A 14,124-nucleotide genomic window follows, 5' to 3' on the forward strand; every position below is an offset into this window, starting at 1 on the left:
TCTTTCTACGGTGCGTTCCGGGTTCCCAGGATTGGGTGTTATAGAGGCATCATCACAATGACTAACATAGTCCGAATTGCTGAAAATTTGATCGGCATCAGGCAGTGAATTGTCAATATATTGATTGTGCTTGTCTGTAGAAGCAAGCTGGAAGACTCCTGATTCATATCCAGTCACAGGGCCAGGACGACTATGCTGAGTGCTGGCAGGAATCGGCACGACTGGGCTGAAGGAACTAGGAGCTTCCAAAAGGCGGTCATAAGTGCTTCTCAACTGGAAACAGCCGACAGGTGCTTGAAGCGTTACACAGTAACACGGAAACTGATCAGACAAATGACTGTAACTAATGTCTGCATACTTCCCTGAAGACGATGCTTGGGAGACCCCACCACCAAACTCGACCGCAGGGCCAGAACGACTTTGATGGCAGGAAATAGAACGACTTTGATGGCGCGAAATAGCTAGCGCGACTGGATCGAGTGGTTCGAGATCTCCCATAATGCGACAGGCAGTGCGTTCTGCTCTACAGCGCTCTAATTCACAACGCAAAATCCAATTCTGAATCAGCAGACTGGGTCTAGTCCGGAAATGGGAGTTGAGAACTCGGAAGGTCCCGGAATAGGAGAGATCGTGATGGTAAGCGTGTTCAAACGAGGCAACCACATGTTTTTTGAACCGTCTTCAAATTCACGGAACAAAATTCCTTTCGGCCATGTATCCGATCTAAGAGCAGCTTCGCGTAGTTTGGGATCCATTCCGACTTTGTACGAGATGAAACTCATACTTTGTACAAGATGAAGCTCAGATGGTCGGCTTCCTCATTACCTCTGATCGCACAGTGTCCGGGGACCCAGACGAAGGCTGTTTTCTTAGGAGCGAGCGAACTGCTGGATGTCCTGAATCCAGGGGTGTTTAGTGGTTTGAGACTGAGAAGCTACTAAAACACTGGCAGAATCGAATAATATGGCAACGTGGCAGCAACAAGAATGGCGGCTGCTTCAACGGAAATTCCAATACCGACTATACCACCGCTTCGTGATCCGTCGGTGTATTGTGCTTGATGAAGATTATTGTATTTGGTTCTATGTAATTCGGCTACTGATCTCACTAATGCATGGGCAGTTGGTTCCCGCCCGGAAACTGTTCTTTATCGTTGGATCGTTGGAAGGTCCGGGTGAGTTCCAACCTCTGGCCACACCAGTGGACCCTACCTTCGGGGGGAGCTCCAGGTCGGCGGTATTCTTCATAAGATGGTTCGCCTCCATGAGGTGGGACACGACTTCACTGGTCCCACTTGTATTTTCTGCAAAGCCAACCGCGTTCTTGCAACCCGTTGCAACTATGTATTTTTCAAACGGCAGTCTTCCACTCTCCACGCAGAGGCCTAATGTGACTCTAATGGCCTGATGCGAACATAAAATATCATGAGAACACTAAAACAAGCTCATTGGTTGTCACATTGAGAACCCAGGACCACGGCTTTTTCAATTTTATTACGATGAGATATCGCTTTGATAAATTAGTTAGATATTTATTTAACACGTTAAAGAACGAACTGTGTACAAAGAAGGGAAAATTTGGTTTGTTGCAAGAATTTTTCCTTCTTTTTATCTTAGTTCATTGTTTGACGTATAATTTGGTATGTTCCATGGAGCTAATTACATACAATGTGTTTGTGTATGTGTTGGATAGGTACGAACGTTAAACTCTATACAAATAAATAAACGATACCATGCGTCCCCATGACATACATACTAGCTACATGGTGACTCCGGTTCTATAACATTCCCCAGAAAAGCATTCCCCACAATGTACCATTCCCCAGAAAAGATGATGCAATTAGTAATTTATCACTTTTTTTGGTCATTTGATATTATATATCAGTATTACAGAACTACCGATTACAAATTTATAACATAATTCCACACGTTATTATCACATATAGTCAATACCCCGAATCCCTTGCGAAAAGCTATTGATTATATATTTTCCTCATATATGAATAGAAAGGAACATTTCCTTCTTTATCGTATATCCAAAGAATTAATTATTTCCTTTTGTTATATTTTCGAAGAAGGGAATATTCCCTTCTTCATCATATATTAAACGAATTAATAATGTTCTCTTCTATATATTCAAAGAAGGGAACATTTCCTTCTTTGTCCTATATCCAATTATTTCCTTTTGTTATATTTTCAAAGAAGGGAATGTTCCCTTCTTTTTCATATTATTTACATATTTAAAGTAGGGAATATTCCATTCTTTATCGTATATCCAAAGAATTAATGATTTCTTTTTCTTAAATTTTCAAAGAAAAGAATATTCCCATCTTTAGTATATATTTAACGAATTAATGATGTTCTCTTTTATATATTCAAAGAAGGGAATATTCCCTTCTTTATTGTATATCCAAAGAATTAATTATTTCCTTTTCTTATATTTTCAAAGAAGGAAAACCCCCTTGATCCATTAAGGTATCCTAAAACCCCTTGACCCATTAAGAAGTTTTTCTCTTCTTTTTATATACGCGAAAGAAGATTCCAGGAGCGACTATAATAAAGAAAAATAGTCAATCTAATACATGGCATACTTTTCTGGGGAATGGTACATTCTGGGGAATGCTTTTCTGGGGAATGGTTTTCGGGGGAATGGTATTCTGGGGACTGTTATAGAACCGGTGACTTCTTATAGGCCGAATCTAAAATTGTACTGAGCACGAAGAATTCAATGTATGTTGAATAAAGATTACCGATTTAAGGAACTTTTGAACTTCACATGTAGCTTTAACGAAAGTCAAACTATTGTCTTTATTCAACACACATTAATATGTGTATTATGGTATTGTTCGATACAAGTAGTTAACCAGTAAAGATTCCCAGATTAGTTCAAATTGAACTTCTACTGCGTACAATCGATTTTCGAGGTTTTGATATTTCCTGAAACATGGTATAATTTTTCGGGAAAATGGTACATTCGGGAAATTATTTTCGGGGAGCTGTTCTATTCGGGGAAAAGTCGTACAATCAATTCCACATTCCGATTTTTTCGACTGAGTGGACGACACCCTGACTATACTGAAAAATCAGTAAAACTGGAGTCTAAACAACATTTAAATTGGCAGAGGAAAAAGCGAAATTATAAACGAAATGACGACTTCCACAGCACGATGTGTATGCAAACCTGGTTGAACTTTCGGAATAAATAATTGTCCATCGTTTGAAAACTAATAACTGATTATACAATTAATTCTTTTTTTACGAGATTATTTTTTCGGTCTTTTTTTAATCTTATGATTTCGGATTGCAACTTGTTTAAAAAAACAACGAAAAGTATGGTAGTATTGAAAATGCTGTACTCATCCTTTATGAGGAGAAAGGCAAAAAAAATGTAAATCACGTAAAAACAGAACTGCATGTATTGAGTTTTATATTAAATTTACAAAATTATAGATTTATAGCGCAGATAACTATGACTCTTCGTGAACCACTTATTGCATTCATACTTTTATAGATAAGACGATAATTTAAAATATAAGTGGTTTCTCTTAGTGTAACTAGTATCTATCACTAAAATCCCGAATCGAAGCAACTGCTCTGATTTTCTACAAGTTAACTAGATTATTCATTCCGTAATATCCCATTAGAGTCGTAGTAAATTAAGCTCAATGTCACTTCGATCTCAGATTTTAGCTTCTGGATGGGAGCTGTAACCCACATGTGTTCTTTTCGAATTACTAATCCTTGTTGGTTACCGATGTAAGTCTATTTATCAAAACAAAATATGATTGTTTTAAAAAATACAAATCGTAAACTTTTTTGTGAAATTATAATTTTGTTGTCCAGCGCATCTGATAATTTATTAAAGAACGAAAAGCCATCGCACAGTGGGCAAAAACTGACCCAGAGTCGCACTTATTTCGTACCGCTGGTTTCAAGAGGTGTGAGATACCCATCGTTATGTAAACAAATCCGGGGAATCGAATGCCGCTGGTTTTGTCCACTTCCCAAACTCTACACTAACCGACAGGCATGGAAAATCATTTGCATTAATTTCATACATTCGTTTACATTCATTTGCCTCTAACTTTTTTCATCAACAGCATTCCGCAAAATGATGTATAGAGCTTCTGTAGGTTTTGTTATTAAATAGCTACATATTTTGCTCACAACTCAAATCTGTATCTCTTATGCATCACGAACTAGAGCGGGCAGAACTTGTTACTGTTTTTCAGTGAATGTAAAATACATTCACTGAAAAACAGTGGTGGCTTCTGTTCGCTCTGCTTCGTCATGCATAAGAGATACTTGTTAACAGCTAACAACTGTTAGTAGCTAATAACAAAACCTACAAAAGCTCTATACATCATTTTGCGGAATGCTGTTGAAGAAAAAAGTTAGAGGCAAATGAATGTAAATGAATGCACGAAATGAATGCAAATGATTTTCCATGCCTGCTAACCGATACATGCTCCAATCGATTCGTTGGACTTTTTTTTACATAAGAAACTAGGTATGTGTTTTATGTCTAAAATCTAGCGGCAGTTTGCAAATCTATCTTTTTAGTTGTTATTGATTTTCTTGGCTTCCTACCATATCATCCACTGTATTTTATCGCTGTAGATAACCTTCAGTCGCATATAAAACCAAATAACTTCTAATTTCAACAGAAAATGGGGAGAAGCTGACAAAACCAGTGGCATTCGATTCCCCGGATTGTTTTGTATAAGAACAGGTATCTCATACCTCTTGAAACCAGTGCACAGTGGTCCAAAATGCAGATTTAGGTGGAAGGATACGGTTTGAGCCTGAAAATGAAATTTTAGACAAAAAGTATATTCTACAAAGTTTTTCCTTATAGTTAGGCCCACTATCGACTTTTTTGTTTAAAGGAATTAATGTATACATTATTCTGCAAAGTTATAGCTAATTTCAAGCAACTTTGTAAAAAAGAACTTGTTTGTATCTTTTTATCAATTCGATCGATTTAGAGCTATTTCCTTGAATTGAGTTAGGGTGACTTTAAAAAAAACAGTTGTTTTGCCCTAGTTGCTGCACAGAGCTTATAGATATCAAGAGTTATCGAGGTTTTTCTACTAAAAATATGCCCTGTTCAAATGTTAATACCTCTGGTTGGGGAAAAAATAGTTTATTCATTATCATAAAAATGAGGGCCTAACTATAAGGAACAACTTTGTAAAATACACTTTTTGTCTAAAGTTTCAATTTCAGGCTCAAACATATCCTTCCACCTAATTCTGCATTCTGGACCACTGTTCAGCGGCACGAAATAAATGCGACTCTGTGTCAGTTGCTGCGCACTGTGCATCGTTTTATATATTCTGCGCGTAGATCATTGTAAAGTATCGAAATAATAATTTCTGCAGATAAAATTGGGGTCCTCCTTTTTTCGAGTGAATTCATAAAAAATCTTACCGGTATTTTGTTTAGTTTTGAAAATAAATTTACGTCGCGGTTTCGTCACTTTGCGTGTTCTGTTCGGAATCTTCACTACTGCCTTCTTCCTTGATGTCACTTCCGTTATTCTTGTCTGTTTCTGAATCGTTCTTTATGTCTGAAATTGATTTGAAGGTTACAAAATGCATTCGAAACAGTACGATCATTTTTTTTCAAATCACCTGCTTCGTCCACAAGAAGGAAAAGTTCTTCTTGACTTAAGTTTTTCGTGGCTTGCTCAAACTTGCTCAATTCTTCGCAGAAAATCTCCCAGAACATAACGGCTCCCTCGGGTACTGGGAACATGGTCTAATGAAAGATAAAGAAATGTGTAATGATTTGCTAAAATGTTGCTATAAATACTCTTAAAATTGTCCTAACCTTGAACTGGGTGTAGATCTGTTCGGCCTTGACACGTATCTGCTGGGCGTAGAAGTCGAACCTAATCCGCTCTTCATCTGCCATATTCCAAGCTTTTGTATTTCCAACGTATTTTCGTAATCGCTTCATGGTTTCCACACAGTTTGGATTCTTTTTCAGCATGGTCGGTGTCACTTTCAGTTCTATAACATAAAAACATTGATTATCTGAGGAACTGTCCATAAACTATGTATAAAGTTTTAAATGAAGGGGGATCTACAATTTCTCAAATGAATATTTACAATTTACATAGTAAGGAAATGATAGAAATATTACTTTGATACTGCTCCATCAGCTCAACGCATCGCTCAGGGTCCGCGCATGCTAAACCAACACAAGACTTGATTTCCCAATTCAACTCCACAAGTTCACGCTCAAGCTTGAGAAAATAGACACGTTCGCTTTCAATTTTATCTAAAAATTAAACAATATAATTAAACTATGCACATGCAGAAACGTGCTTTGCACAGTTACCGAATGGATTAGCCTTCTTTGGCGGAACAACAGCAGGCGAAGGGGCTACTTTCACTTTTGGTGCTAGAACCTTTTTCTTGGCCGGTGGTGAAGCAGCTAGTTCCTCTTCCTCGCCATCCAGGAACCGTTTGGGCTTTATTTTACGTCCGCTTCTGCTGACGACCTCTGGTTGTTGCTCTTTAACAGGACTTTCAGGTTTTTCTTCTTTCACATTAGGAGTCACCGTGGGGCTCTTGTTGTTTTCGGGAGCACTGTTTGTGGTATTTTCTTGTTTTATTGAATTTTTGTCTTCCTCCTGTATCGATTTGCTAGAAGATTTATCGCCGTTTTGATTGTCCTCCTTGTCGGATTTAATGGAGGTCTGCATGGTGGTCGAATTAGCAGATATGCGAGATGCATTGAAACTTGTCTATGAATAAGAAAACAAACGTATATTAAGCCAAGCTCTTATATGGGCATAACTAAAAAGATTTGTTTTGTCACTTATTGGCAATACGGCACATTTCACTTTACTTGCCTCGGTCGCATTAAAGGATTCCTCAACTTTGACGCCGGATGGCTCAGCGGACGTTGAGGGTTGTGATGTAAGCTGGAATGATATTCAAAATTCGGAATTAATGCACGACACTCAAATCAGCTAAGAACCAATGCTATGTGGCTATCAATTACTTATATTACGCTGTTCAGAAAAAAAAAACAAGTTTCCTTAAAGGGATGTCAAGTGTTTGAAGTAACAGAATTGCATGACTTGTGGTTGATAAATGGCTGAACAATGTGTACCATTGGTACCAGTCAGCAAAGAGTATAAAAGGATCTAATCGATCTTGTAAATCAAGAATTATTAGGATCTCCGTATTTTTTTTTTATTGTGAGCATGCATGATGCTCTCCTTGGATTTAATCATTGATATAAACAAGGATTCAATTCATTCACAAACTAGATTAAAAACTGTTAGACTACAAGAAACAGATTTGGCGCATTTCTATAAATTTCTATTATTATTCATCTGAAATCTTAAAGAGCCTCTGATTTGAAATCCTACAAAATTAGGTTTTTGTTTGGTTCGTTTATTGGCTCTTATCGATGATGTCTTCATCAAGAAGACTGGCAACTTTGCCAGAATCCAAGCGACAGATACAATAGCGCTGCGCTTGAGTGAACACAGCAAAAAAAAAATGTAATATTAATCAATGTAATTCAAGCTGATGTATGAAATAATGATGTAATAGCAAAAAGCAGATACAATATTACATCAATGGATGTAATTTTGTTCGCAAAATCGATGTACATCGTACAACATTATATTGCACAACCGATGGTTGCAGCAGTTTGGATGTAATATTCAACAACTTTTTTTTCTGTGAAGGTGGAAGCAACGCATAGCAAAATGAGCAAACACACAAACTTTTCTTCTGAGGATGTAATCTTTGCTATCAAATTCGTTCGAAGCATTTACCTTTCCGCTTGCTTCGATGTTTACTTCGTTGCTACGGTTAAGCTCAGAGGTTGCCTGACGGTTGACGTCACGACGACTGCGATACCCGAGTAGAAATGTTTGGACCACTGACAGTGTTGGCATCTGGCTCGGCTGCCTCAGACAGCCGTTTTTGCTTACTGAGCAGAAAATCGTGGCCCCATCATACAAAAGAGTTTTATAATCACATTGCTTGCTCACCGTGTTCTAAGCTACGAAATGAAACCAATGTTTCCAATTCTGAAATAGTGCAACGTGTAAATTTAATCATTATATTCTACTATCAAAGTTACCCGTATTATCAAAGATACCCCGTATTTTACGGTACCGTTTGTCAAAGCATAAACGTACCGTTATCCAACAGTCCAGTGATTTTTCGTAGAAGTGCAGAGGATTTCTCGGTTTCCAACAAAGCGAGAATCAACAACAACACATTCCTACACAATCCTTCTTGACCTGCATTCGGACCCGACCGGCGCTGATATTGCCTAATTTTATCACCAGTTTTTACACATTGAGGATGATTGCTAGTACCAAGAATCATCTGTTGGTTCTCTGTAGAATTACAACTGATCTGGTAATAACGAAGTAACATCCGCGGGCGGTCAATCATGATCATGCTATGTCAAGGATCATGTCCAATCACTGTTCGTTAGACACGCATTTCTATCAAGATCGAATTGGACTCTCAGGTAGCAATTTAGGCGCATGTGGTGAAGGTTATCACGATTTCGAGCATGTTCTTTGGTCTCTGCGTGTTGTCAGATCTGAGTTATCCGAATCCCTCAGGGTGCGAGGAAAACAAACCGCGGTACCCGTATGAGATGTCTTGGCGAGGTCTCGAATTTATCTAATCTAATCCAAACGCAACCAGTGCGAGAAAACATTTTGGAAAATGATTAGGTTGGATAACGCATCATTTTTCTTGTCAATATTGGATTATTAAAAACGAGCGGCGCCGGTGGTGTGATAAGCGTGATTACCTCTCACCCCAGCCGGCCTGGGATCAATCCCAGTCGACGCCGCCGGGATGTTTTGAGGCATAACATCTCTGATCACGCCTTCCTTCGGAAGGGAAGTAAAGCCGATAATTAATAGTATATCAAATGTAAAACTAAAACATAGTATAATCAAACAATCTCACCATATGCCGTCAATGTTTAATACAATCCTATTTTCCATCTGAAATCTTGTCGTTAAAAGTCTCTTTAATAAAGAAATCTAATCTATTCTAATCTGACATTTTTTTGTCGGTTGCAATACACTGGCACTAGAATATAACAAAACACTGCATAGCATTGCCGTGTAGCTGATCAATCGCGGTTTCTATTTTCTTTGAAACACTCTCAAAAGGACCAAAGGACACATAACGTACAGCAACGACACGTCACATATTTTCTCGACACCTCAAAGCAAACTCATACTCATGTCGCTTGCCGAAGCATTTAAGTGCTTCGTGGAATACGATCTGAAATCCCCTGCACAAAATTTGGCTTGGCCCTGATTATAGCACTACTTTTCGTCTTCACGCTGAACTCCCAGCGTCATAAATGACAAACTCTTATACACATCCTACGGAAAAATAGAAATATTTGTCTAAACTATTCCAGGCACTTGATGTTCTTTTCAGTTGTTTTACCGATTGGACCTCCACATTTATGGTCTGCCAATTCCTTTCGCGGACTCCTATCAGTGATCGATTTTGTTCAAAAACGCTGCAAGCAAAACACGACAACATAATTATTCACAATTTTCAGCAATTTATTGGGCACCACCGCGAAGAAATTTTATTACCCAACCGAAAAAGTGTTTTAGACAGAAAACACACAGAAAGCAAACGAAATTCGTGAAAATGCCATGAATTTAATTTACGTGTTTTATTTTAACGGATCGATTTGAGGATCTAGTAGTACATATGTTGTTAGTGTTCCTCCAAGATGAAGTGTCAGCCCCCATCGGTTTTCTACCATAATCGTCTTTTTTTGTTTCTTTACAGTTTTGTCATCAATCGTCCACCCGCTTAGTTCGAGATCCTGAGCACTTGTCTAACTGCCCAGTGCATCTCCAACATTTGTGTTCTTAGTTCTAAGCCAATCATCCACCTGTTTATCTATTGTTTTGTTACCCCTAACATCGAGCAATCGGCCCCGCTCTACTAATTTCGGCTCCGTAAATCTACTGCGAATGAGCCTTGGCGAATAAACAAACTAGGGGAAATGGATGTAATGTCGGTCTAAATGTCCCTAATTTGGGCCCATACATAAATTCAGCAATCGACTAAATTTTCAATAGCGACCAAAAATATCCATTAGTACCGTCCCAATGACGCGTTCATATAGGTAAAATTGATAAATAGAAGATTTTTAGCGATGGGCCCAATCTTAGATCCATAGGCCAACATTAGAGCTATTTCCCCTATGAAAAAAAAAAAACAGATGCGGTATTCACCTAATATTAAGGGTCAGCTATTATGGTTCAGTCAGTTCTGCGTGATAATCAAATGGAAGTGGCCTATAATGGATCAATGAAAATGCTGAGGTTTTGACAGAACTATGTTGTGGCTACCACAGTATTTTACATTTGATCGTCCATATACAGTAGCGCCAAAAGCATGCTGTGGTGGGTTCAAAACTTGACCATATAAATTGATCAATTTAGATGGTCAAGTTTTATGCATTTCAAGAGCCACATGTGGAAAGGGCATACAAGCTTTTTGTAAACAAACCTTTGTAGGTTCTTTTCTCGCCAACCAAGGGTCGCCTACGCAAACCAACCACATCATCGGAAAGGGGAAAGTATCTCCTACCCTGTGATGTTGATGGTTTGCGTTGGTGTCATATGGATGGCGAGAAAAGGACATAAGAAGGTTTGTTTACAAAAAGCTTGTATGCCCTTTTCACATGTTGTTCTTGATTTATTGATTTAAATTTACGTATATTAAGGTTTGTTCGCTTTATCTGGGTAAACTATAATTTAAGGCTTATCGAATCTTAGCGCGCAGGGCCTAGTCAATTACAATAAATTAAATTGTACATAACTCACGCAACATTTGAAAAGAGCCAATCAGCTTTTGTAAACAAAACCTTGTAATGTCCTTTTCGTGTGAACCGAAGCTCGATCACGCAAATCAACAACACCATGAGCCATTGAAAATTCTCTTCGTCCCGATAGTGTTCGTAGGCGAGCTTCGGTTCGCGCGATAGGGTCGTTTTTTTATTTACAAAAGCGGATAGGGCCTTTTGTTTAGCAAATTATATTTATAACTCCGCTAAAAAGTTATGATTTCGAAATTTCAAAAATGTATCAAGCATCAGTCATGAACTTTTCTGGTTAATTGGGTTGGTATTTTCGGTTTCAACTATTTACATATGTTATTTAGGGGAGCTTTGGAGCTAAGGAAACAAAAAACCTTCTATAAACAACCGCAGCACAATACTAGATGAACATTTCATCGACATTCCCGACTTTGTTAATTACAGCTGCAAAAACATTCCCTGTTATGTTTGACGTTTTGAATGCTTCATAAGAAACTCCTAGCAGAACGGGTTCCAAAAGTGAGAAAAGCCCTTCTCTATCAAGTATAAGATGCGGAAACGGAGAAAAACCGAGAAGGCCTTTCCTCACTTTCGGAATCTGACCTGCTCGCACTTATTTTTGGAGAAAGGTCGAAAGCAAGTGCCCAACTATTACTTACCAATATTGGGCTAGGGTCTTCACCATTCAAGGCAGATTCAATTTGTATGATAGCTTCCTTGAATCCCTTGCGTTTCATTATCTTCTCGGTAGCATATTTATCCTTGGTATCGCGATACCCAAACAGATCTTCCAGTTTGACGTTAGCCCTGTGGAAAATGAAATTATTAGCCTCATACGTCTATATTCACCTACCTACACTCCCGAACGGATGAAAATATGCTAAAGGAATCCATCTTAGATTTTTTGTTCCACGCTTCCCTCAGCATTCCTCTGGTAAAGCTGGCCAGATTATGGCGTCAAATTTCAATTTTTTCGGTATCTAGAAGGTACCATGGTTACCAGAGAGTTACTTACGTTTCTCCTGTTCCGTAGAAGTACACATTGTATTTCTTTTTTTCGATTTTTATGATCTAAAATAAGTACAAATTTAGAAATAAGAAAGACGAAGCCAGGTCGTTACGAGCTTACCTTCGCTGGCCAGGGCGGATAACCTTTTACTTTGGCGAACACTAAATCACCAACATTGAATGACTTTTTTGGCGCTACCATGTTTCACCCAAGAGTGGTTTTAATTCCAAAATATGCAATCTTCCGGCACCGGTGGAATACAGCTATACGGCAAAAAGCGGGATCGACGTGAAGCTTTCCTGAATTTATAGATGATGCGAATGCGATGCGTTTGGAGAACTTACTGCTTTTTTTTGAAGATCTCCACACTACTCAAATCGAACGACGCACTAACACTATAAACAGTTCTGACACAAATCCATCACGCGTTACGAAAGAAACGTCGCGTCGGTCAAGATGAGTTGACTATTTCAGGTGTTCTTGAATCGTCATTTTGCTACGCAGCAAAAAAGTAATGACTAGAGTCGGTGTATAATGAGTCACGCCAAGAGTGAAGCCAAGTCTACCTAATGAACTGTCAAACCGGCTACCTATCGTGCAAAGTAAACAAACATTACGATGCTATGAAAGGTCCACGAAAGGTATTGCAATAAAATATAAAATATAATCGAAGAAATGATCATAAACACGCAGTGAGCATTGAATTGTCATGGGATACGTTTGGTAATGATCAGTAATGAGAATTTCTACTATTTTTTGTTAAGATAATTTGACAAAATCACTAATATAGTGATTTACTACAGCCGCTATTTTTTTTTTCTCGCTAGAAGTCATTTGAAGTTGATGTAAAAGTCCTTTGTTGCCAAGTGAAAATAAAGGGAATCTTTCGAAAACCGTGATGCGAGTTCAACTGTTTTTCTCTTGGCGTGACTCATTATACACCAACTCTAGTAATGACTTGTTCAAATACTGGGAAGCCTGCACGCTATTTCAAAACTACCCAAATTTGGGTAGAATCCACCCAGATCGGTCAAAACTGAACCTACCCAAAAATGGGTAAACTTGTATTTACCCAAATCTGGGTAAACGTACCTGCGACAGAAACTATATCTGCTACGCAGAGAAAATTGACCTTATTGAACCAAAAAAAAAAATATTATTGAAATATTTTGCAATGTCAATATAACTTTTTTTGAATTCAATATTTATATTTTGTAGCTTCAAAAATGTTTTTTATTGTTTTCATTGCAAATTCTGAAAACAAATATATTGTAGATTCAATAAAATATATTTTTGTCTTCAAATATTATTTTAACTACTTTTAAAAAATATATTGTAAATTTAAAAGCAACACTTTTCCAAAACATACACAGGCTAATTTTGTCAATGTATGTGTGTGTTTTCAATGCCTGTGCATGCTCGGCTTCCCAGTCTCGTTGGAAGAAGTTCTTTTTGAACAAGTTGCTTTCTTTGTAAGGAATTCAGTATTTGCATTTTAATACGTGTTTTAACGATTTTTTCCCCAATTCCAGCAAATCAATACACCGTGGAAACGTTGCCCGTTTCGAAACGCAAACTATTAATTTACATACCGTTAATGAGAGGTCATAATTTCGGTATTTTTTGTATAATTGATAAACCTATTTAATCACTATTTGTACCGTTTGTTAATAAATAGAAAATGAAACCAAAAACAATTTTTAAATTTATTGAAAATTATTTCTCGAATAGAAAAACTGCTAAAATTAAAAATTAAAATATTTATGCCAAACCAATTTTATTTTTAAATTATTAAAAACAATTTGTTATTTGCAGCATTTTTTTTTTTGAATAAAAAAAAGTTATTGTTGGTAGCAACTTATTTTTTTTATCAAAAAAAGATTTTGTCTGTTTGAAAATAAATATTGTAAATTCAACAAAATATATTTTAATTGCGTTTTTGACAGATTTTGAAAACAACAATATTTTATGTCCGAACAATAAAGATTTATTGTTGAATTCAATAAAAAAAGTTATTAGCCGGGGAATGATAATTTTTGTTGTTGTTTTTAATACATAATATCATTGAAATTAAAAAACTTTTTTCTGCGTGTAGTAGTGCGACTTACTAATAGCGAATTCGTTTATTATCGGGGTTGGAACCAGTTCCAACCCAGTGCGAAACCGAACTTTTTGTCAGTGCGAACCCAAACCTGAGCTAGGTTTTAAAAACAAACGAACAAACTGACGTTTGTCAGAAAACAAGCAGACCCAATCTTG

The 14,124-nt window shown here is 37.4% G+C and overlaps 1 protein-coding gene across 2 annotated transcripts; it reads right to left on the reverse strand.

Moving 5' to 3' along the window:
- Positions 1-3,330: 3,330 nt before the first annotated feature.
- LOC135713899 (PC4 and SFRS1-interacting protein-like) lies at positions 3,331-12,208 on the reverse strand. Of its 2 annotated transcripts, XM_065237125.1 has the most exons (10): positions 11,986-12,208; positions 11,872-11,927; positions 11,516-11,663; positions 6,865-6,936; positions 6,348-6,756; positions 6,150-6,287; positions 5,835-6,016; positions 5,636-5,762; positions 5,433-5,571; positions 3,331-3,761 (listed from the first exon to the last, which is right to left on the reverse strand). In XM_065237125.1, the coding sequence occupies exons 1-9, from the start codon at positions 12,064-12,066 to the stop codon at positions 5,462-5,464; spliced, it is 1,323 nt and encodes a 440-aa protein (XP_065093197.1). In that variant the 5' UTR covers positions 12,067-12,208; the 3' UTR covers positions 3,331-3,761; positions 5,433-5,461. The 2 variants fall into 2 exon arrangements, with proteins under 2 accessions (XP_065093197.1, XP_065093188.1); XM_065237116.1 differs by having other exon boundaries at positions 3,331-5,571.
- Positions 12,209-14,124: the final 1,916 nt, after the last annotated feature.

Source organism: Ochlerotatus camptorhynchus, unplaced genomic scaffold, assembly GCF_037179485.1.
Source record: "Ochlerotatus camptorhynchus isolate MF236.1 unplaced genomic scaffold, CSIRO-AGI_Acam_v1.1 ptg000042l, whole genome shotgun sequence".
Classification (NCBI taxonomy): Eukaryota; Metazoa; Arthropoda; class Insecta; order Diptera; family Culicidae; genus Ochlerotatus; species Ochlerotatus camptorhynchus.